The sequence below is a fragment of the Lonchura striata genome, chromosome 2, assembly GCF_050655825.1.
Source record: "Lonchura striata isolate lonStrDom1 chromosome 2, ASM5065582v1, whole genome shotgun sequence".
In the NCBI taxonomy this organism is placed as follows: Eukaryota; Metazoa; Chordata; class Aves; order Passeriformes; family Estrildidae; genus Lonchura; species Lonchura striata.
The window spans coordinates 31,059,342-31,082,766 of NC_140704.1; the positions used below are offsets into that span (position 1 = coordinate 31,059,342).

Sequence of the window (23,425 nt, forward strand, 5' to 3'; positions counted from 1 at the left end):
GGATTAAATACCCAGAACCAGCTGCTCTCTGGGTACCCATTCCACTGAGCTGGAAAAAAAGGATGGGGAGCAGAATGATGACCCCTTAATTAATTTAGATTGGGTATTAGGAAAAAGTTCTGCACTGAAAGGTAGGTTAGGCATTGAAATAGGCTGCTCAGGGAAGTGGTTGAGTCGCCATTCCTGGAGGAATTTAAGCACATGTTGGTACTTAGGGACAGGGTTTAGTGTGGACTTGGAAGTGCTGAGCTAATTAGGCAGTCTGACTAGCTGAATTTAGAGGTCTTTTACAACCTCAACGATTCTATGACTCTAATATGATTTATTTGTAAAATCTATTTTTAAAAAGGGGAGAAAAGCACCCAAACACTCTAAAACAGGCAATTAAAAAACTTTTATAATTTTTTTAATAAGGACAAAACATCTTAAAATTTTCCTGCAAGAAACAAAGGAAATTAAAACATAGGTTAGCGGTGCTTTTTTGTTTTTCAAACTATAATTTATTTGGTTTATGACAAACAAATGGACCAGATCCTCAGCTGGTGTAATTTGTCATTGGTCTAACAACACTAAGTTATAGCAGTGTGAGTCAGATACCAAACTGGACTTCTATCTTTCACAGTGCTGAGTAAATTTGCTCAGTTAACAAACAAAATAATTATTTTCCCAGCTACTGCTTTTCCAAATGTTACTTGGGCAATCAAAATTCTATTTTCCCTCTCCTTATTGGCAATAAAGGTTTTGCAAACAGCAATTAAGTTAACAGTTGCAGGGATGATGCACAAATCCACAAAGAAACCCATGACTCTCCTAAAAGGTTCTGTCAGTCACTGTTTTAACATGGACATACCTATGCATAGTAATAAATGTATATGTACTGATTACTGCACATTTATGTATATACATAAAAGTGACCAGGAAGTTGAGATTTTTTTTAGCATTTTTTCCTCTTTTATCAAACCCCCCCCCCCAGTTTTTATGGTTGTGAAGGGTAATTCTGATGTAAATTAGTTATTTCCTCAATATTATCTTATTAATTTACAAACGGTACACAACATAAAGCTTTACTTCCTTAATTTAAGCTTTATTTACTTAATCCCTGGAGGAACTGAGTAGGAGGAGAATTTCTTTGCTCATAACTTTGAACTTTTCTCCATATTTTTGGTGAGATCTTTCAGCTTAGCCAAGACTGATCTGTCATTGTTTCTATAAACATTTTCCTCAAATTCAGCTGGCATACACAAATGGGAAAAAAATAAAATAGACTTACAGCCCCACAGTGTCATTGGACTAGTGTAGTCTAAACTTACCATCTCACAGTCTGATTAGTCTAGTTTCTACCTTGAGTTTAAGTAATAAAAAAGTGCCTGTGCATTCAGTGAATTTTCGCACTTTTGGTCTACAGGAGAGAAAGGCATCATCATTTTCCCAGTTGAATGGTGCCAAATTTTTCCTTTAAGCAAATCTATCTTAAGTCATAAGCATAAGGTTACAGAAGGAGAGGAAAAAAGTACATTTGTGGTAGGTGGGAAGAAGGAGATTTATGAATTTTTTGTGGTTTTTTTTTTAAGGCTAAGTTGAAAATTATTTTTTAATGTACTACTGTAAATGTTAGGTATTATAACATATTTTAATGAACTAAAGCAGGTCATCACTGTTGTATTTATGTTGGGACCAGAAAGTTTCTGTATTCCTATTTTTAGCTTGATAGCCAAAGTAGCCAACAAAAAAAGCTGTTATCTCCTGAAATTCTCTTACTGGATATGCTTTTTCTGGGTCTCTTTCTTCCTTTTGTTACATTCCTGTTAGACTCAGATGTTTAAAGAATGAGGGTACAGTCTTCTGTCTTCACTAGAATGTGAAAAGACAATGACTATGAAAAGATGTTATGCTTTGACTTATGCTGATAGTCAATCTGACATTGTAATAAGACAATTGGCTGAAATATCCTTAAACACAAACCTTGGTTTCCTCAAATCTAGCACAACTGATTTTTTTTTTTTTTTAATCTAAGGCAAAAGAAAAGAAATAATGAAGAAAAAGGAGAATGTAGGTTTACAAACTGGTCACCACTGATGCATAATTAACTAATCACATTAAACTAGTACTGCAAACATAGCAGTGGTTCTAAGGTAGATTCTTCTCCACAGCCATGTACTCTAATGCAATGGGTGAACTGAATTGCATTCAAAATCCTGAATTGTATCAAAGCAGAATCACTGCAGCATCCTGGTCAAGTCTCATCTCAGTTGTGTGCTTGAGTCTTCCCTCTTTCCCACTCTCTCTGCTGAGTACGCAGAAAGGACACCTATATCCACCACAAAGTGGTTTGGAACTTATTGATGAAATACACTTCATAATCTATGCACCAATTGTAGGTACCTCAAGTTGCCTCTGTGATCATCTGCAAGAAGATTTCTTCCACCAAGAAAAATATGAAGTCTAAAAGCAGAAACATTTTTTAACCAATCAATCCTTGGTGGGGAATGAACTAGTAAATACTTTCATATAATCCTCAATAGCTAGTCAAGACTTATTAACCTCCCCCAGCTTTGTTGGAGTTCAGGTTTTAAGGCAAAAAACTACTATGAGTAGAAAAGTTAGAGGTCAGAAGAAAGCACTGATATTCACAAGAAAGAACTGAAATTTGGGTTAGATTCAGAGGACATTGAGGGTACAGAGTGATCATGCGAGACACCAGTGCTAGAAACCTTGTGTTTTGAACTCACACCCATGTGGACAAGCACAGTTATAAAACTCACCCAGAACCAATAATCCCCCATAGACACACTATAATCCTTGAAAAATGACACAGAAATACAGAAAAATTCTGATCTCTGCTTGTTGAATGTTCTCTGAAAAAATAGAGTGTACTGTATTATGGACTTTCGATTATGATGAATTTGAATGTACTATGTTTTGTCAGCAGACATTGTCACTGAAAGGAAGAGAATTTTCTGGGTGGTTTGCCATAAAAATAATACAAAAAAACTCTTGAAAACAAATTAGTAGGGTGTATGAGGTAGAAGATAGTCTTCATGGAATATCAAAACCCATTCAAAGTAAAGTAAGTATTTATTTTAAAATTTTCTTAATATAAAAAAAATAGGCATTATGCTGGAAAAACAGTTATAAGATTGTTTTATTTCTACTGTCTATCAGCAAAGGGGAAACATTCTCAAATAACATGGAAACCAGCAGAGTTGTATATTGTTCATGTCAATAATTCCTTCTGTAGAAAGCTGGGGGTTGGTTAGCCATACACAGAAAGCTTAGTAACTAGAACAAAAGTGTAGGACTGCCTAACAGTAAAAAAGAAAAAAAACCAAGAGAGTAGATATAGGATTGGAAAGGCTGATAATTTTATGAGAAAAAAATTGGAGGAAGGTGCATCCAGACTGAAGTACCCAGAAAAGAAAAAAAAAAATACACAAAATAGCTCAAAGAGAAAAACTGGATCTGAGAAGGAGGCAGTTATTGCAAACAACAATTTTGTTGAAAAGTGCAGGAGCACATGAGCAAGCACATAGAATTTTGATCAAATATTGATTGGGGAGGGAGGGCAGAACATTCAAAAGGAATAAGAGGTTCATGATTAGAGCCAAAATATCTTGATAGTTATCACCAAGCAAATGAAAACAAGATGACAGATGCACTGGATTCAGGCAGTGGAAAGGAAAGGTTTGGCAGGGAATAAGTAGAATCAGCTACAGTGAAACAGAAAAAGGAAGAAAAAAATTATCTTGAGTAGTTGTGAACCTGTGAATAGGAAATAGCAATTCCTTTGACACTAAGAGGTGAGAGAGAAGGAATGTAGTCTGGATCATGTATATTACCTGCAATAAACAGGAGATGATGGTATAGGCAGAGGGAGAGTCAAGCCTGAATGCAAGCTTTCAAGTCAGAAAGATCATTCAGCAATGCTCATAAAAAAGGGATTTTCAGAGTAAAAACCAGTCAGGAACCTGACCTAGGAGTCATTGGCACATAACTCTGTGGGAAAGAATGGAGCTACTGCATGGTTTGGTGTCAGAGAAGAGAAGGGCAGGAAGTAATCTGGTTGCAGAGGCAAAGGCATGCCAGGGGCAGAGGCTGACCCTCAGCTCAGCAGTGTGGACAAGTGTCCACCCCAAGTCTTGTAGGATATGTGACACTGCATGGATGCCATGAGTATCTCTGGTCACCTCAAATAGCACTAGAGATTTAATTAGGCACCTAAATTGCTCCTTATATCTGTATGCACTAAAATATATATGAGAGGATAAATTGACTTTTATACAAAGCTCAAACTTCCGTACAAGAAAAATGCTTTGCAAAGGAAAAAAAAAATATCATGATCTACCTGAAAAACTATAAGCTTAAAGGATAGATTTGCCACATTCATACATCAGAAATAAAATTGGTGTCAGGGCTTCCAACCTCTTTTCATGATACTTAAGCTAAATGACAAAAAGTGTCACTCTGGCACAGAAAAGTATTAATGATAGAAGTCAGCTTCCTTTTTTCCTTTCTGTGGAAACAGCAAAAGCTGTACAGAGGGTGATTAGAAGTGGATCTTGCAAGGACCGGCTGGTCCTCCTCCCTGAAATGACAACAGAGGTGCGAGTGAGGTTAACAAGCGGCCAGGACAACAAAAAAGGATTGAACCTAGCCCTGAAGCTCAAGGCAGGAACTGAGACCTTCACTGGACAGGGCAAAAGGAAAGAAGCCTGCAAAACCAGGAAGAAGGAAGGTCCCTCACTGTGTTTGTGCAGAGGAGATGTGCATGTACTGTTACACCAGCCCCTTACCTCCAGAGCTACTGCTCCATTTTTTCCGTGGTGGGGCACTTCGTAAGCCTCTATTTGCTGCTTTGTGAGGCGGGCTAACTTCTCCGCAAGCTCCCGCCAGCTTTTGCCAAGCTTGACAGCTGCAGTCAAAATGATGGTGTCCTGGGTAAGACGTGCCACTAATCCCTGGCAATCTATTTTCAAAAGTGCCTGCAACAATGATTTTTATTAGTGATCCTTCACCAGTAATTACAAACAGAACATTTAAATTTAACTTTATAGCACTATTCTGCATTTCTATGTAAACAGGAAGACTTTTTTTTACTTTTGTGCTCTTACAAATATGTGGGGTTTTTTCCTACAAAATGCTAACACTTTCAGAGGAAAAATGTCCATGAGCTTAAGGAAAAAAATCTAGCTGGCATTCAGCAGCTTCAGCATTCCACTGTCAAGTGGGTCCTGCCAAACTTACAGATCCTGAAAGAAATCATACTTCTCCAACAAAAATATTTGGGACAAAAAAAAAAATTTAGCTTCTTAGAAGTATGACACAAAACATGAAAATTAACTTAGAGCACTATTATACTAAGTTGTGGTCTTTAATCTAGGGTTTTATATGGAAAATCACTGATCACATTGGCCAGCACCTTTTGATTTACTCCTCCCACAGAACTAACAATTTTTTGACCATTAAGGAGAAATGCAAACACGAAACCTGTCCCTTCTCCTTGCCAAAAGAACATTTAATGACACTCAAAATAGTTAAATTAGTAAAACCTTAAAATGTAGATATGTTGCATTCTTCTTTCTTTATTTGTTTTGATAAAACCTAATGGGAGAAATAAATGTTGGATTTTTTCCTTCTCCTCACATTAACACCAAAATATTCCACTGAAACTTTTAGATTTTCAGGGAAGGATCAAGAGCAAAATACAAAATTTGTTGGGTTTCAGAAACTGATTTTTACTGAAATATCAAGCAGTTCTGCAGAAATCAGACATACGTGTGATTTAATTTTAAAGTACTAACCAATAAAATCCTCACAGCAAACAATAGAAATTTGGTATACAAAGTAGTGAGAAGCTGACTGCACAAAATTCCCCAAAACTGGAAACAAAGTTGTTCAGTTTGTGTTTGCTCTGATAAGCAAGAACCCAATAAAACACAAAAAATTGACATATTTAAAAGAAGTAACTGAAAATTCTACCCAAAAATTACATGGATGACATCTAGACTTATATCTAGTTCTACAAAGAAAAGAACCCGTATTGGCACTTTCTAGCAAAAATATATAAATCTCACAAAACAGGACATGACCAACATGGTCTAGTGAAAGGCCTCCTACCCAAGACAGGGTGGTTGGAATGTGATGATCTTTAAGGTCCTTTCCAACCCAAGCTGTTCTATGATTCTATAAGCTTAATCTAATTATGCCCCACTTTTTGCCTGTTTTATAATGAACTGTGTTTCACTGTGTTCAGTTAAAAGTTTGGACAATTTTAACATTTAGGACCCCCTCTCCTTTTTGTAAAGAGAGACAGACTTTGCTGTACTTCATAGTGGCTCAGTTTTATTCCACAAACTTTGATGTGCTCTTAAGAATTGTAAGTGGACACTGCTACCAAAACTTTCTGAATCCTGCTGAAATTTCTGTCAACACTTCAAAGGGGACAGACTAGTTTTGAGGTAAACTCAGTTGAGGTTTACAGTTCAGGATAGTCGAAAGGCTTTAGATGAATAGCAACAATGTGAGTTTTTAAACATCCATTTTTGTAATATTTTATTTTCGTATCAGAAATTTAATTATCTTCTGTCCCTTAACAGGCTGGTCAACTTTTTTGTCAGAGCCAAGGAGAGTATTAAGTGACCATTAATTTCAAACTAATTTGCACACAGATCAGTAAGTAAATTAGGATTGTCACATGTAGTAGATATAATTCGTGCCATCTCTAGTATGATAGATGTGATATTGAATTTCATTTATAACGGGATTGTTAATAGTGCCACTTATTGCCTGGAAATAATTAGAATAAACTTTTGATTCACATTTGGCAGCATTTAGTCACATAGAAGTTGTCCAATGGCTTACAAATGAGGTCCATGAAAATACATACTGAAATACTTGCAATATCTTTCTTGGGATACATCATTGACTATGAAGTTGTAAGGTGTGGATAGAAAATCTAGTCCTCAACATTTGGATTGAGATGTCCCTTTTAAACATATGAATCATATATACCTATGACATATAGATGATATCTATCTATATCTATGTATGTATAGTGGAATTCCCACAATATAGTAATGTTACGTAATACTTCATAACAGGAATGTGAATTTCTCAGGAAAGCAATTTACCAAGGAAAATGACAAAAGAGTTCAAATCATGACTATTTAAAAACCAAAAATCTCATCTTAGTCAACCTACTAGATGAACACAGTTCATGGAGCATTAACAGAAGCCTGTTCAGAATTAATTGATCAAAGTATTTTCCTTCATGAGAGTTTGGATTTATTCTCCACCTATTGGTGTCTACAACTTCTAGTAATATATTCAGGTTTATAAAGATCCTGTAAGGATACAGAATCATGTTTTCTTGTTCCTACATTACTAATCAGTGGTATCTTGGCAATACACTCCCAACAAGCCAGTTAGCTCATGCAATACTTACAACAATGAGTTCATAAAGAAATAGTCTTTTTTTTTTGTTAGCATGGCAGTCTTGCTTCATCTTTTTCACAACATGTGCAACTCTTTCTGATTCTTTATCAATATGTGCCTCATTAAAGTCATCCAAAGACATATGTGAGTATCCCAACACCTCAGCTAAAGCTCTCCAGTCATAAACACTCTCTGATACTGTAGACAGAACTACCGAGTAGATATAAGTCAGTTTTTTGAATGGCAATGCAATTTGTTCAACAAGATTCCTGGTTGTTAGCTCACTATCAGCAGTGTCCATAGCTTGTTCTTTAGAAATCACTTTAATGTTTTTGCAATGTACAAGACCAATCTTTCTTCTGAGAACACCCACATACCACTCTTTCATTTTAGTTTGTCCAATGGCTTTAACTTTATCTTCACCAAGCAGTGCTATTGTGTCTCCTTTAAAATATTCCAGCAAATAGTCAATCTTATTCTGTCGTAACACAGTTTTCAAAGCCACTCCATAAGTACTGACACTCAGAGTTTTGTCTTGAAACTTTGGATATTTTATTGTTGGTATCAAAAGCCATGGTGCAGACTTGATTTCTTTGCGGTTTTGTATGCGCTTTGGCCTATTAATAATTCCACTTAATTTTGGAGCTGGATCAGGAGTTGTAACATGGAACTGTGTTACTTGGCTACTTTTCAAGATTTTAATCTGAACAAGGAAAACAAAGACATGCATCTCCCTGCATCCAAGCATGGAAAATAGGAATTGTTGGCGGACCATTTCACCAGTTTTCAGCTCCTCCTTTTTAATATTTTTACTTTGATCTTCCTTTTTTACTTGAAAATCTGGATCACAGGATATCAAAGAAATATTTAGATCTTGTGGTTTTTCAAGAAGAAATGTATGCTTTCCCCACAGCTGAAACACCACAGGAGGCATATTCTTCCCCCCTTTTTTAATATCACAAATCGTGAGTTTTCCTGGAATGTAGTTATGACCAAAGACTGTAAAAACTGCTGTAAAAGATGGATGAATATATTTGGGACCATAAATTCCAACTGAGACTGTTCTATGGACATAGTCCCACACATTAGTTGCTGGAGGCTGGATTTTGCTTGCTTGTACAGCAATCACTGCATACATCACATGACTTAGGTCTGTTAGCTTCACTTGTATGGTATCTTGATATATATAGCAATTCTCTAGCTTCTTAAAAGGTCCTTCTTTGTTGAGACTAAAGAAACACACGATATCACTCATAACTTGGCTGAGTGGATCATTCTTCACTTTAGCTGCAACTTTCACTTCTAGGTAAATGGCTTCACTCGTGTTGAGGTTGCTCAGTGTAAGTTCTATCAGAGGACTTACTGTGCTGGACAGCTCATTGTTGCATGACAATGGAGGGTTAAGGATAGCCTTTAAACCAACTTCTTGGAATTCTCCTGGTAACACATGACCCACAGGGACATGAATGTTGATATCTGAGTCAGGTAGCTGTACTGACCCCCCTTCGTGATCCAGTTTACAAACTACATGAATGTCTGTAGCTTGTGTTTGTGCCCACCCAGGGCTGTGGCTCATGGCTTCTAAATCCAGGCAGGAGCGGGTCAGCTGTCGGTGGCTCAGCCAAGCCATCTTGTAGGCTTCACGGTCATTCTGAAGCCATGTCAGATCAGAAGCTGTAGTTTTTTGAGGTGCTGTATTGTGAGCATTAAATTTTTCGTTATCAACTATATCCAGGAAGTCAGAGACACTCTTGGATCGTCCAGATCTCCTTGCTGAATTCCTTCTTAGGAGACAGTCAATATCTAGCTCATCACCTGAGGAATCCAAAGAGTCCCTATTGCTTGAAATTTTAGAGAACAAATAAGGCTTTTCCTTTAAAATAGAAAGACGCTTATTATTTTCATTTCTATTGGAAGCAGCTATGTCATGTACAAAAGGGTTGGATCCTGACAGTTCATTCCAGAAAGGATTAGTCTTAGAAACAGATTGAGCATGTTTGAATACGCCAGGCCAGTCAATATCCAAATCCAGTTTACTTTCATTGACATCTGTTTAAAAGAGAAAAAGAAGCATTTCCTGAAGCACAAAGACTTGAGATGTTCCATTCATGTCCAACTGATAGTTTGTTAAACTAAGAGGTGACTAAATTTTCTTCCTCAAATAGACATAGATAATTTCTGTAATTCTCCTTCAGGTTTTTAAACATTATCAAAGTTGATTAAATTAAGAATCTTACTTAATAGAAAGACTACTAACAAATTAGTGCTGAATAACATATTGGTGTTGAAGGATGTAAAGCGACTTCTTTGAGGTGTTGATCATTATCAACTTGTATGATTATTAATTGGCATTGAGTATGATGAAGTTCCATAAGGTTCAAACAATAATATTCCATTAATCTTTGGCATCTTACAAAATGCTGTGAACTTCTTTCCTTTGTGTCTGTCTCTTTGCAAAGAATAAACAACTAGTTTCCTTTTTCAAACACTGCAGACTGTACAGATAAATGCATTATTCAATATTCCTTTTAATGCTAATGCATGTGCATTTAATTGATAACAGCACTCTTACAACTTATCTCCATGTGTGTGGAATTTGTTATACTAGCTTTCCATTAGAAAACAATCACTGATATAATTTATGAGACCTTGTACAACTTGAGGTTTGGAGAGAAATGTTTGTGTGACTAATTTTCTGAGATTGCATTTAAATAGACAAATCTGGGTGCATAAGTGATATTTATATGTTTTCTAATAAAATACTCATTATTAGCAGTAATAATTATTTTTTCTGAAGAAGAGACATCCTTACATTTTATATTAGCAATTGTTCAGAGAAGCTGGTTTACAGTTGATTGCAACTCACCCTTCTTGCAATGGAATACTTGCAGCTTTTTATGCTAAGGGTTTCTATTTTTTGCCTTTTACATATATATATATATAGAGAGAGAGGCTATACCATCCCTTCTTTATATATTCTTGCCGAGTTTAAATTTTAGAGACAAAAGGCGTTATTTCTATTTTTTCATCATATCTATAGCTTACTTTATAGATTACTCTATACTGCTCAAATGCAAGCATGATAGTGCCTACAGTCACAAAAAGAAACAAAAACAAAAACATTAGTACTTCTCTTTTTGTTTCCTTTTCCAAGTTGTAATAAAAAGCCAAAACCATGACGTCTTTCCATGGTTCCAGAAAATTCCCAGTTTGGAAGAACAAGGTGGAATTTACCTGTTTTCCAGCTGCCTATCTACAAAGCTCTAACATTGTCTTGACAAGAGCCTTCCAGGTGAGCTGCCAGGGGGATTGAGCCCAGGGGCAGCCTCTTTTCCCTCATGTACTTTGTCTTAACCAGGGTCACCAGAGGGAGACATGCTGCTCAAGCACCACTGAAAAGTTCTTTTGTCTCTTCCCATAGGCCAAAATCTTTCCTCGTGCTGTAATGTTATTAGTCAGATTAGTATTGCATATTAAAAATATTGATTAATTAAGCCCAAAATAAACATGAGGGTTTTGTTTGGGTTTTTTCCCCATCCTAAAGGGCTTGTTTCTACAGGAAAAATATAAGCAGAAAACTCTGTCAGAGCCTGACTCACTAGGACAGATGCTTTATCATGCCAAGAGCATGAGAAAGCACAACTATACAATTACTGGGGTGCAGCATGTCCACAAAGAAATAATTCCTGCTCCACAACTTACACAGCAAGTGTCAGACTTGCTGTTACATCTGCTACTGGACAAGAAGCTAAGAGAATGCCTGCCTTGTGGAGGCCAAATTTTTCTCAGCTTTGGGGTTAAAATAGCAAGGAGATTAAATCAACTTTGCCAAGATTCCAGTTCTAAATTTATCTACCTTCAAAATTACCCTGCCTTCATGTTCTTAAAACTCTAAATTTATCTAGTTTGGCTAAGAACTTCCTCTTCTCTTCCCCACTTTGACCCCCAGTAAACTTACTCTAAGTAGCATTTGTAAATGTAATATTAAAGATTTCAGCTTGTCCTCCCAACCTGCCCGACCCAGAGTTTTGCAGAAATACAGACTTTAGTTGGATAGCCTTAGTACAGAAAATAGCAGAAGAGCCATACTGTAGCTGTCTGAAGGTGGCTGGTCATCCACATCAATCAAAGTCCCCTCTGACCGGCTTCGTGGAATCTCTCCGCTGCTTAGGGAATCTGTTCCACTACTGGAAGAATTTTCCTCCTAGAAGACAGTTAACCATATATAATATCAGCAAGTACGCAATTTGAAAAAGGGGAAACTGTTGAAGAATAATTGAGCTTGTTCCTGTAGTGTGACATGAAAAAACAATGAAGGTTAGATGATGAGTAAATTTATGAACTCTGCCCAAGAACATCACAATCCTGAGTCTTACAATTATAAGTGCATTAAATCCAGGAGATGCTACAGCTACAGTACAATGTGATAACCCCAGCCCATAGTGAAGTCCAATAACTCACAAAATTAATTTTGTAATTGGAACTGAGCCAATTACGCAGTAACTTTCATTCAGGTCTTGAATAAAATATTTTTTTAAAAATAAAATAGACATCCTACCTCCTGCTTTCAGATAAGTTTGAGTAGAATTATTAAAGGGAAAGATCTATATCTGTTACTTTCCATGCCAATTAATAGAAAGCATTTTCAACACTTTCTGTTTTATTATTCTTATATTCCTCCCAGAAAGAAGATCAGGTCAGATTTCCTTCTAGTCAATCCAAGAATGACTTAAAGTATCCTTCCTTAGAGACTGCACCATCATAGTGACAGCCTAAGAGATGATATTTAGGTCTCTCTTCTTTCTTATTCTGGCTACAAGTTCTGTTTCATTTTAGTGCAGTTTCTTTGAGGCAGGCAACAGAAGGATGAGCCTCTCAAGTTACATTGCCTAATGCTGAAGAAAACAAGAATTGTTGTGTCTCCTAATGGAAGAGGAGTCACAGAAGTTTCAAGTGAGAATTTAGTATCCTACACGTTGAAATTACTGTATCCCAGAAACAGAAGCTGGAGGAAATAAAAAATGAGAGTTCTTTTTTGCAGAAAAGCTCTTCAAGTTAGTGCTAAAAAGCAAGACATAATCTAGTGACTTTCCCAGGATCCTCTCACACATCCTATATGTAATGAGATATAAATGCTGATGATTAACAGATACATTAAGATATCTGGGGAAAAAATGAGACAAAAAATGAAACAAAGAAGGGGGAGGAAGAGAGAAGGAAAAAATCCAGCACCTTTTTGGGTCCATACATAGGATACAATAGCTTTGTTTGGGACCCTGAAATATTGCAGCATGTTACTACTGCAGCAAACATTGCGGTCTAAGTAGATCTCTTTTTATCACATTTAAAATAAAGAAAAACTGGATTGGGCCTGCTTTTGCTGCAGCTGTAAGAAAAAGGAATTTTCAGTTCCATTTCCAGTAGGTGAGTTATGGGAAAAGGAAGCATACTTTATATCCAAGCATTACTGCAGAAAGCTGAGGCCAGCTGCTTGTTTTCATTGCCCAGTGCCATGGTTTAATATTTCTATATTTCTTTTGTAAATGCAAATTGGTACTTACACAATTTACCACACAAGTTACCTACAACCTACTTGCACAACTTCCCACACTTACTCTTGTGGTGCTCTTGCCACAAGAGGTACCTTCAGCTAATGGCAGTCTGTTCAGGTGCTGGTTGGTGCACAAGCAGCATGCAAGGCTGAGGTCAAGCAAAGCTCAACAGTCACCCAGCACCTCTAAGGGTTGTATAGATTTTCAGGTTCCTTTGTTACCAGAAACCTCTTTTATTTGGCCTTTGGAGTCCTGATTTTAGCTAGTAGGTAAAGCTAGCCTCCAATGTCAATACATTCTGGCTTTTGCGACTACTACCCCACCAGAACAAAATTGGAAACTAAAATGTTTCCTTAGTCCCAACACTGTTAATTCCAAGATCTGGCATTCCTCATCTGTATAAAGATATCACTGTTTCTTCTGCCTCTGATAAGTGAAGATATTTGATAACATATACAGACTCCATCAAAGGAAATACATTTTGCTTTGCTGCTTCATCTCAAAATGCTGAAAAATTGAACACATTGTATAAACATGCAAGATAATAATCTCTGGCTTCTACATACACACTGTGGAGGTTTAATCATGGCAGCATAAGGTATCTATAGTCTAAAATCTCAAAAAATTTACAGAAAGTAAGTCTTCATTTTACAGTACCAGTGTACTTGTTGCCAGCACTAATCTCTGACAATCTACTGATAATTCACATGTGAATTTAAAAATAGTTCTCAAAATAGTTAAAACACCCATAATTATTTCAGTAGCTGCATAAAGTGGGAGGCAGTAAATAAGGATGATGAAAGGACACAAGAGGCTAAAACAGGAAACCCATGGAGAAGGGAGAAAAAGAGAGGAAGAGAGAAAGAAAAACAATCCCTTTACACAGGGGTATTATATTGAAAGAGAAATGACAACAAGACTGCATGTGGAAGATTTTTTAAACAAAATAAGGACTTCTGCAAATAGAATAAACCATTTCCTTAAAGTTCCCTCTGGGAATTCCTCAAAATGTTCATCACTTGCCTGGTGTGGAGATAGAAAAGACAGATACTGAAAAAGGAAAACCACTTTCAAAATAATCCTCCACCCCCATGAAAGCATTTCTTGGTAAGACAAACTGATGAGGGATCCCTGTGATTGAGGCATGTCTTCAGGCCAGTCAAGCACAGAATGAGAGAAGGGGGAGATATATAAACATTCCTGGGCAAAAGATGACCACATTTGGCCAGCATGTCAAGGGATATGGGAAATGCTGGGGACAAGCTGTACACACACCCATGGGTACTGGCAATGTGCCTCCTGCTCAGGGTTACATCAGCTGACACCAGGGTTGGGTCCCACCTCTTTTCTGTTCCAGCCTGAGTGCTGAGAATGGCTAAAGGCCCAGTTTCTTTCTATGAGACTAAGAAAATAAGAAAACCAAATGCTTACCCCTTTCCATGAATACTTTCTATGATAAAATAGCATCCCAAATTAAACTTTTGAGGGCACAAACCTATTAACTAGGAACTTACCTGAAAAAATTCTGAACAATCATTCACAAGAGAAGTGAGGTGGATGCATGTGGGATAAACAGGCATACTGATCAACATTGAGAGGGAAAGGTATAAAAAGCTTTCACTGCAAAAAGAGGGAACTATGTATAGGAAGAACCAGAGACCAAGCTTTTCATTTGCTGTAGCAACTAAACAATAAAGATGTACACTGACAAGTGCTTAATGGTGCAAGGAATTATTTGACTGATGGCAATGTCAATTCACAGTGGGAAGTCAGGAGGGAGTGAAGAAGTGAAGAGGTTGAAAGAGATCAGCTGTGGAGGTGACCACTGACTGAACCTGAGTGACTGCTGAGAGATGTGGCATTTTTTCTACGAGGGCAAGCAACAGTTTGCCAGGTGCCTTCTGCTGGGGATTGCTTGACCCATAAGAGCATGTAGCTCAAGGACCCAGAGCATTGCTATCAGCACTGTTAGAGAGGAAGAAAAATGCACTAGATGCCCTAGAAGAAGAAAAAATTATTGGGTAGAAAGTTCAGTTTCACAGAAGTCGGGAGACAGATTTGCTGCAGACACCATTTTTGCTGCATAAAATGCCTCCAGAAATTTCTTTCAGGTGTTTCAAAATTCAAGGGCATCTTGTTTTTTTTCCTAGTCTCACTACCAAAAAAAACCATATCCTGCTGTGTCTAAAACAGTGGTAATGAAGAAAATAAGAAAATCCCAAAGGCAAACACGTTCCCACTGCCTTTGCCTTCAAAAATAAGAAAGAATACATTCCATTGTGTTTTTTAAGTATCAGCATCCCAGAGGAAAACACTAGCAATTTATATTCCATTCTACCCTAATCCCTCTTCAAAAGCAGGTTTTGTTAAGAATAGAGCTCTTCTGTGGCCATGTTTCTCCATGGACTTCTACATGTTCCTCACAAAGAAAATGCCACCCTTATTCAAAAAGATTCATGGCCTTTGTGTCAAGGATGAAGTTAATGCATTAGCAGTGACAGAGCAAGAAAGAGACACAGATGTTGGTGATGTGTCTCATCCCTCAGGTTCATTTTTGGGTTACATGGGAGAAAATTACTCCCTGCTGATGTAGGTTGGGTTGTTAGACTTTCAAGTTTCTCTCTGAAAAAGGAGAAATGTAAATGCATCATAATGTTAAAATGCTCCTCATCTAACCAAATACTGCGTATACTGAATTATTTAAATTATATTATATAGAGAGAAGAAAAGGAATTCTAACAAGACAGCAATACACAGAAGAGAGAGTCTGTCAGAAGGACTGCACATCACCAACAAACATAAACCACTGCCCGTTCTTAGCAGACTAATTTATTTTTGAGCAAACATTAGCTACAGCAATAAGCCATATTTTAACTTTCCCTTGCTCTTGAGGCTCAGACCAGCTTTACGCAGCTCATACTTCAATGAGAGGCTCTTGGACCCAAGTTACCAATCTTTGATGACAGAGCTGTACTGTAGGCAGTGGCAGTACAGCACAGCAAATGGAACATTCAGCTGAAGTGAGGAAGCCTGTGACTTATTTTAGTCTGCTACATGTGAGGCAGTTAAGGAAATGTATCTGTATCTCACTTATAACAGAGATAAAATTGCTTTTAATGTTCAGCAGAAACATTAATAATTTAATATGACCCAATAGCTTGCCATTTTGACTGTAATTATAGAAAGGAATTTTCAATAGATATATCTACTAGTTTGGTCTGTTAAAAAGTTGCCAAGTTTGGTACCTATTTTTTCAATGTTTTGAAAATGTATCAACCTGTGGGAACAGCAGAGACATTCACATTGAATCCAGGGCTTAGACTTTCTGCAGGCCCAATATTTGTCTGCATGGCTGCTTGGAACTGACACAGTCACTCCTATAATGCTTCACCTGGGCTGGAGCTAAAGGCTAGAGCTGGTACTCTCAGCACAACAAAAATGGGAATTGAAGTGGGTCATCCTCTCAGTACATTTCCACTGTTTTGCAGGTGGGTTTTTATAGTCTCTGCTCATGTCTGCACAACCCAGAATTGACTGCTTTTCAGCCTGTTTGGGGAACACTATGCAAACAAAAATAGCTATACTCTACACACTCCTTCCACAAGGCAAGTATCCTTCCTTCCCTTCCACACATCTACACTTCTGAAACCGCTTGTTATAAGCATAAGTGGTAGAGTGTTTATTTTCATTTATGGACTTCACATTTGGGAATATTGCTTTCCAAAAGCCTCAGGAATGTGTAGTTAAGTTTTGATATTATCTTTTATATTTTAGTTATCACTCTGAAATACTCCACAGTTTCACTTAGGCCTCAGGAAAAAGGAAAATTTTTATCTCCTATGTACTTTAATTAATAACTTCTTCAAGAATAGGAAATGGAAAATAAAGATCTCACTAACAATTTGCTTAAAGAATCCAACTTTGCACTATGAAATTGCAATAATTTTATTTTTCATGAACAGAGTAAACATTGCAAGTTTATTAGCCTAATTCTTCTATGGATGTCCTTACACCTATAAAAACAATAGTTAAAAATCACACTGAACTCTCACTTAGTGTGTATACTTGTAGATGCTTTGGAAGCACAGTGAGTTTTTCACTTTTGGCGGTTCTGTGAAACAACTTTTGGTTCACAGAGATTATAATACTACAAGTATTGTAATATTGTACTACTGACTGAAGCCAACAGCTGCTCCTCCAAAGTGGATATTGAAAGTACTCTGTAAGGAACACCTTTAATTTAGAAGTTTCATTGCAAAATAAAATTTCCATTTGTAGAAGCCACAAGTGTTTCAATGTCACCAAAATTAATGCATTAAACTTTGCAGAGCAAAGCAAAGGTTGTATCTACTACATTCTGCCTGTGAACCAGAGCCCTGCTGCTTTTTCTCAAGTACTTTTAATGTTTGCTAGGATGACACAGAAACCTCAGCTATCAACATTTTTAATCAACCAAGAGAAGTGGGAGCTACCAGGATTCTCAAAATTTGTCAGCTATTTATATCTCTGTGAACTATAGCTGTGATCACAGGTTTTTAAGTACATGATATCTCCAAAGTACTCTATATGTCATTACCCTGATTTCTTCTTCTCTTTCCACTAAGCTAGAATTTTCTCACATCTAGGCTGCTTGCAGGAATTACACTGAGTTTTTAACTGAGCAGCTTGCCTGTCAGTGGCAAGTGGAGATAAAGGCTGAGACATCTTCCCACTGCCTTGGCATAGAGAGCACTCCCAGTCCTGCCTAGTATTTGTTATATCCTTCCCTGGGAAGGGCTCATGTCTCAGTCTGTTAATGCAACAAGTCAGCTTAGAGCAGGACAGACATGAGCTGAGGTCTATGGGGACAGGAAGCAGTGGTAGGGGATAGAAGTAGTGGTAGCACAGGCTGAAATCCTTTGCATGCCTCAGAGTCACTGGGGCATGACCAAAAAGGAAAAAAAAAATCCTTCCTCTATACTAAAGACTTGATTCTGTCAACACTCTTCCAGCTTTTCCAGTTATATATAGAAAATAGCACATCTACTTTCCAGCCAGAAAGCAAGCAAAGGATCCACTTTCCAGACAATCAAACCCAGGTCAAGTAGTGAAGTAATTCTTCAGTTCTTCCATAGAAATTGGCAATCAGGCACTTCTGAGTTACATGTTTCATAGAAATAATTGCTTTCAAATTTAAGGGCTGAGCACAGGCAGGGAAGAAATCCCTCTTGACTTTCAACATTTAAACATCTCATCTGGCCCAGTGATGTGATAAAAAAATGCTGCAAAAGCTGTGCTCTCTTCACAGCTTCAGAGTAAAGCAGAATACATCAAGGAAAACACCCACAGAGAAAGACCAGTGTTTTAGTTGCTCATAGCTCTTAAACCTCTTGAAATTACTATTGTAATTAATATTAACAGCAGCTTGAGCACCCAAATAATCTAGCTATGTTGCAAATACGTAGGATGGTTTTTCTGCTATTTCAGCATAGGGATCCTATGACAAAGTGATGTGGCTGACACTATGGCAGGATCCAGTCTTGAACATCCAGCTGTGGAACTAAATTGCCTGTCAGTGTGCTGCCTGAATAGTGACACTTTATTTTGGACAGGTGTAGATTAAAGATGCATGAGCATAATACACAATAAGAGCCTTGCAGGAAATTGAACCTGATATCCAGGCATATAAAAGGTGCCTTTAGGCTTCTGGTGTCCTAGTTTCAGCAAATTGAGGTGAGTGCCCAGTGAAGGATATAGGGGGACACTACATTGTGCTGTGCTTTTGATGAGATGAGGTACTAGAAAAGCTTCTTTCCATGAGCATGACAGAATTTTGCCTAAACACAAAAGAAAAACATGTCAGAAAGTCAGTACTGTCAGGTGGATCTTTTCACATGGAACACTTTGGTTTGATGTTGGTTAACTTGGAGTGGGGACAAAAAAACCCCAATACATATACCAACTAAAAAATGAATTAACATATTAAGACACACGAAGAAATTCCTTTGAAAGGTTTAAGCTATCTCAGACAAGCTTTCAAAATGTATAAACTAGCAAAAAAGCTACCCCAGTTGTGTAGGGCAAGAATGGCATGGTGAAGAGGGGGGAGACATGTCAATCAGTTCTTCCATTTCTCTTGGGAAACATAAAGGAAGACAAATACTGAGATGGCAGAAACAATGGAAAATATGTGACATGTGATCAGCTCAACATGGAAAAAATTAATAAAACAGGCAACTACTTGTTTGGGAAAAATACTTATATTAAATATCGTAGAAGAAAGTAAATCCATTTGACAGGGATTCCTCTGGTTATAATTAGAGGTTAGTTCAGAGAGTTAATAACTGCAAGCATAATCATTCTTCAATGCATCCACAAACTACATTTTGCTGTACTTGACTGACCACATAACAGACACAGGGAACATGTACCAGCACTAATAGTATGTTTGATAGATCACAGTAATATTCACAAGGAAAGGCTGCTACCTGTTTTTTGTGTATTGATCTGTTTTGACTGAAGAACTTGTTTAATAACCCTTGACACTTTAGGAACATGGCAAAAAGAGCACCAGAGAGGGAGTCTTAATCACAGAGACAACTTCCAAGATAAACTGCAGAAAGTGAACTTTTCATTTGTTGCTTTTTATGGCAATTACAGTTCCCCAAGTTTGGTTGGATCTTTTTTCCAGAAGTGAGACATCATTGCATTTAAAACATTTGTGCCTGTGTTGTTAATAATAGTCTGAGCTGTCCATTAAGTTACACCTGCCAATATTTTAAAGTTATTTTTGACAATGTAATTTTAAATGGAAGAAGGGAGAGGAGTTCATAAAAATGCATTTTGTTCTCTAAAAGCCAAAAACAGCACCTCTCATTATACTGAACTCTCCCTTTACATAACAATCACTCATGCTCTTGACAAGAAAAGGCCCAGTTATTTCTATCAAATAGCATACATGTTTAAATGGATAGTTTCACTACTAATGAAGGACATTTGAACCTCTGAACTGTACTCTCTACTACTACTTTTTAAGTGTTGTTAACTGAATACTTTCACTGTAATAATATGACTGCTAATTTGACTCTAAAATGGTAAAGATCCAATAACAAAAATGAAGTAAGAAAAAGATAAAACTGCCATGCAATATTAGGTCCCATTTAATGATCCCTCTCTAATTACAGAAGACTGCACATTTTAGAGGAAAATTGAAGAAGTCCTACCTATGAAAAATGAAGAACTGCTATTTCCAGTATTGTTGGTAGTTTTAGAAGCAAAATTACAGTGATTCTACAAAAAAAAAAAATTAAATATAGTGTTCATTGTCACTGAATGAACTGGGGATCACAAGATCACTGGGGATCTTCTTCTGAAGAAGCAATCAACTTCAAGAAGATTTGAGCCAATAAGTTTATAATAAATTTCATGCCCTTATGTGTCTAAATTTAGTTTTTAAATCTAGCAGCTTTACAGGTTCATTCATTGAATTTTCTATTCCTACCTGTTTAGAGGAGGACATCTATACTTTTGGTCACTGATGTTTGGTATAATAAGCAGAATAATATGGTTCAATCCCATCCATTTTTATACAGCAGTTACAGTCACTCTTCAATACATTCTCTTTACAGAAGTGAAAGCAAGAAGTGAAATAGGTAATTGTTCCAGGGCTCTTCTTCCTCCCATCCCTATATTCTTTAATCACCTTCATTCTCTTCACTGCACCACAGCATCCAACTGTGTTTTCAGCAGCAGTTCTCCTGGTGATGCACACCATTAGCCTAGATGCAGTACCTCAGTGGAAAGCCAGTTTTCCCACCCAGGAAAACCACCCTATTATAATGTGATTGATAGGCTGGAAGCATCTTAAGGCTGTGTATTCTCTTGTCCCTGAACAACTCAGACAATAACTCACACATTGAGGCTCTCACCAGACAGGTGGCTGATATCCAAAATTAACCAGTGAAATGTTTGTACAACAAATTGGATGCCACATTAGCCCAGGCATTCCTGTGCTGACTTTTATCTCACATTGTCTACATTCCTCCCAAAAGCAGCAGCAGAGCTCCAACTTGCTTTTCCTGACATTGCTGTCCATCAGGTTGCTACAAGCACCCTACCTTCCCACTGCTTCCTGCTCTTCCTTCTGAGCCAACATCACTGAGGGTAAAATTTGATGAACAGCTGAGAGAATTCTAAATGCTCAGGAATAGTCTGACCTGGCACTATACACTGCTGAGTGCCTAATGATGCAAGAAATCTTACCCACACAGCTCTATAACATTTTTCTATACCATTTTCCATGAAGAAAGCTTAATAGTACCTTAATGTTATTTCTTCTCTACATTTAATATGGCAGTGGTGCAAAGAGAAAGAAGGCATAAAGCTGTTGCTTCCTTCTTACTTCCTTCCCTATCTTCACACATGTTCACTGGCTATGACACTGTTAGATATTTTGAGGGAATAAGAATAGACAGAATATGAGGATGTCAGCAGCTCAAGATCTATAATAGAAAAGACTCCACTCCAGTCACATGTCAAAGAGCAAAAAAAAAAAAAACCCCAAACCAGCCCATAAATTATCATAAATGTCATCCTTTTACATACAAAAAATTGTCAGTTTAGTTGCAGAAAAGATTCCATTTGTCCTAAAAAATCTGACTAACATCCTGAAATAAAAGCAATGGCTGAAGAGATGTAGTCACAAATTGCTTAGAAATCTGGACTGAAAGCAAACTTATTAAATTCCCAAAGAGAGTTTCTCAGACACCCCTGCAGAAAATCTCCAGGACAATGATTCAGAAATGCAGTTGATTATACTCTGTCAGTTCAAAGTATCTGTCCAGACTTTTATTTCAATTTTTCTGTCTCAGCAGGCTTTACCATTTTTCACCACAGTTGAAGTTATTGCCTTTTCAGCAGAAGTGAAAAGCTGCAGATTAGTAACTCTTAGATAGAATCACAGCATTTTTACATGCATGTTATGTCCAGCTTCCCCCTTGGTCTGCCCTGTCTCCTTCCCTCCTTCCAATAAATAAAAAACAAACAAAACAAAACCACAAGAACACAAACAAATAAAAACAAAAACAAAACCCCAAACCCTAAACAAAAACAAATTCACAACTCCAACCATTCTTGCCTTTTTCCAAGAACTTTTACAGGAAAATTAATTTTCACCAAAAAAACTGGTGAAAAAACCAGCAACTCCTAAACCTTGTGACAAAACCCCAAACCCTAAACAAAAACAAATTCACAACTCCAACCATTCTTGCCTTTTTCCAAGAACTTTTACAGGAAAATTAATTTTCACCAAAAAAACTGATGAAAAAACCAGCAACTCCTAAACCTTGTGACAAAACCCCAAACCCTAAACAAAAACAAATTCACAACTCCAACCATTCTTGCCTTTTTCCAAGAACTTTTACAGGAAAATTAATTTTCACCAAAAAAAACTGGTGAAAAGAACAGCAACTCCTAAACCTTGTGACAGTTCTAGTTTCAGTCCTTTGTTTTACATCACCATTCGCAGACATTGAGCATGTTTGCCTTTCAATTTTATAAAGACTAAGCAAGTTCAATATTTTATATTATTAACTCTTTGAAAAAGCTGAAGCTCTGTGATTTCACTCTCTTCCTACACACACAAAAAAAAAAAAAAAAAAAAACCCTGGGTGGCATTTATCATCTAAACCCACCTCTTTAGCCATGTGAGGAATAAACAATCTGGTATACAAAGTGAAGCTGCCCTATAGGCTGTTGTTAGACTACAGAAATTACAAAAAATTTATTTGAGACCACTAGGATATTTAAACATCCTGCAAAACCACATTAATTTCACAACTACTACTTGGAAATGAAATTTTCATGTGATGTCTAGAGTTGTTTTTTCTGACAGCCTGGCTTGCAGGAGGGGAGGATAATCTCTCCCTGCTGGAGGAAACCACCAACAGTGTCCCATACATTGGCTACAGCAGGTTGGAAGGAACAGACATCCATCCAAGTATCACTAAACAGCCCAGGGCACAAAGTCCCTACAGGAACCAGTACAGGCTGTTTCTTTTGGGATCTATGCTTCTAGGAAGCTAGAGTTTTTCTAGCTGGCCTGTTTCAGTCTGCTCAGTAACAGCAGAGCAGCCTTTGCTCTAGACAGAAATGGACCAAATACAAGGTTACAAGTCAAATAAACTAAAATCCAGACCTCACAGTAGCTTTTTAGTGCTTAGATTTTCCTAGTTAGGAACCTGAAGGCACCTGCCATGTGTTAGCTCAGAGAATTCAGCCTATTCAGGAACACCTTCCAAATGCCAGCCCTAAATAAGAAATTTTTCTGGTTTCACCTTCATAAGTTTACTGCCCTTGCTCCATTTGTACCACAGCGTGGGAGGAATAATTCACAGCCCTTCCATAAGGTCACTGACTCTGATGATCAAAGCACTCCCTTACCCAGCTCACCTCCTTGGCATCAA

The 23,425-nt window shown here is 37.3% G+C and overlaps 1 protein-coding gene across 2 annotated transcripts in view; it reads right to left on the reverse strand.

Moving 5' to 3' along the window:
* Window positions 1-23,425, reverse strand: part of MACC1 (MET transcriptional regulator MACC1) — a 50,078-nt gene that overhangs the window by 18,531 nt on the left and 8,122 nt on the right. For both annotated transcript variants that reach the window (XR_014951605.1, XM_085567779.1), the window contains exons 2-4: window positions 11,521-11,635; window positions 7,442-9,480; window positions 4,791-4,979 (exon numbers count right to left, since the gene is read on the reverse strand). Coding sequence is in view for 1 of the 2 variants with exons in the window: in XM_085567779.1 (XP_085423905.1) it covers window positions 4,791-4,979; window positions 7,442-9,480; window positions 11,521-11,635 (2,343 nt within the window). In the remaining variant the exon portion in view is untranslated. The remainder of the gene's footprint in view (window positions 1-4,790; window positions 4,980-7,441; window positions 9,481-11,520; window positions 11,636-23,425) is intronic.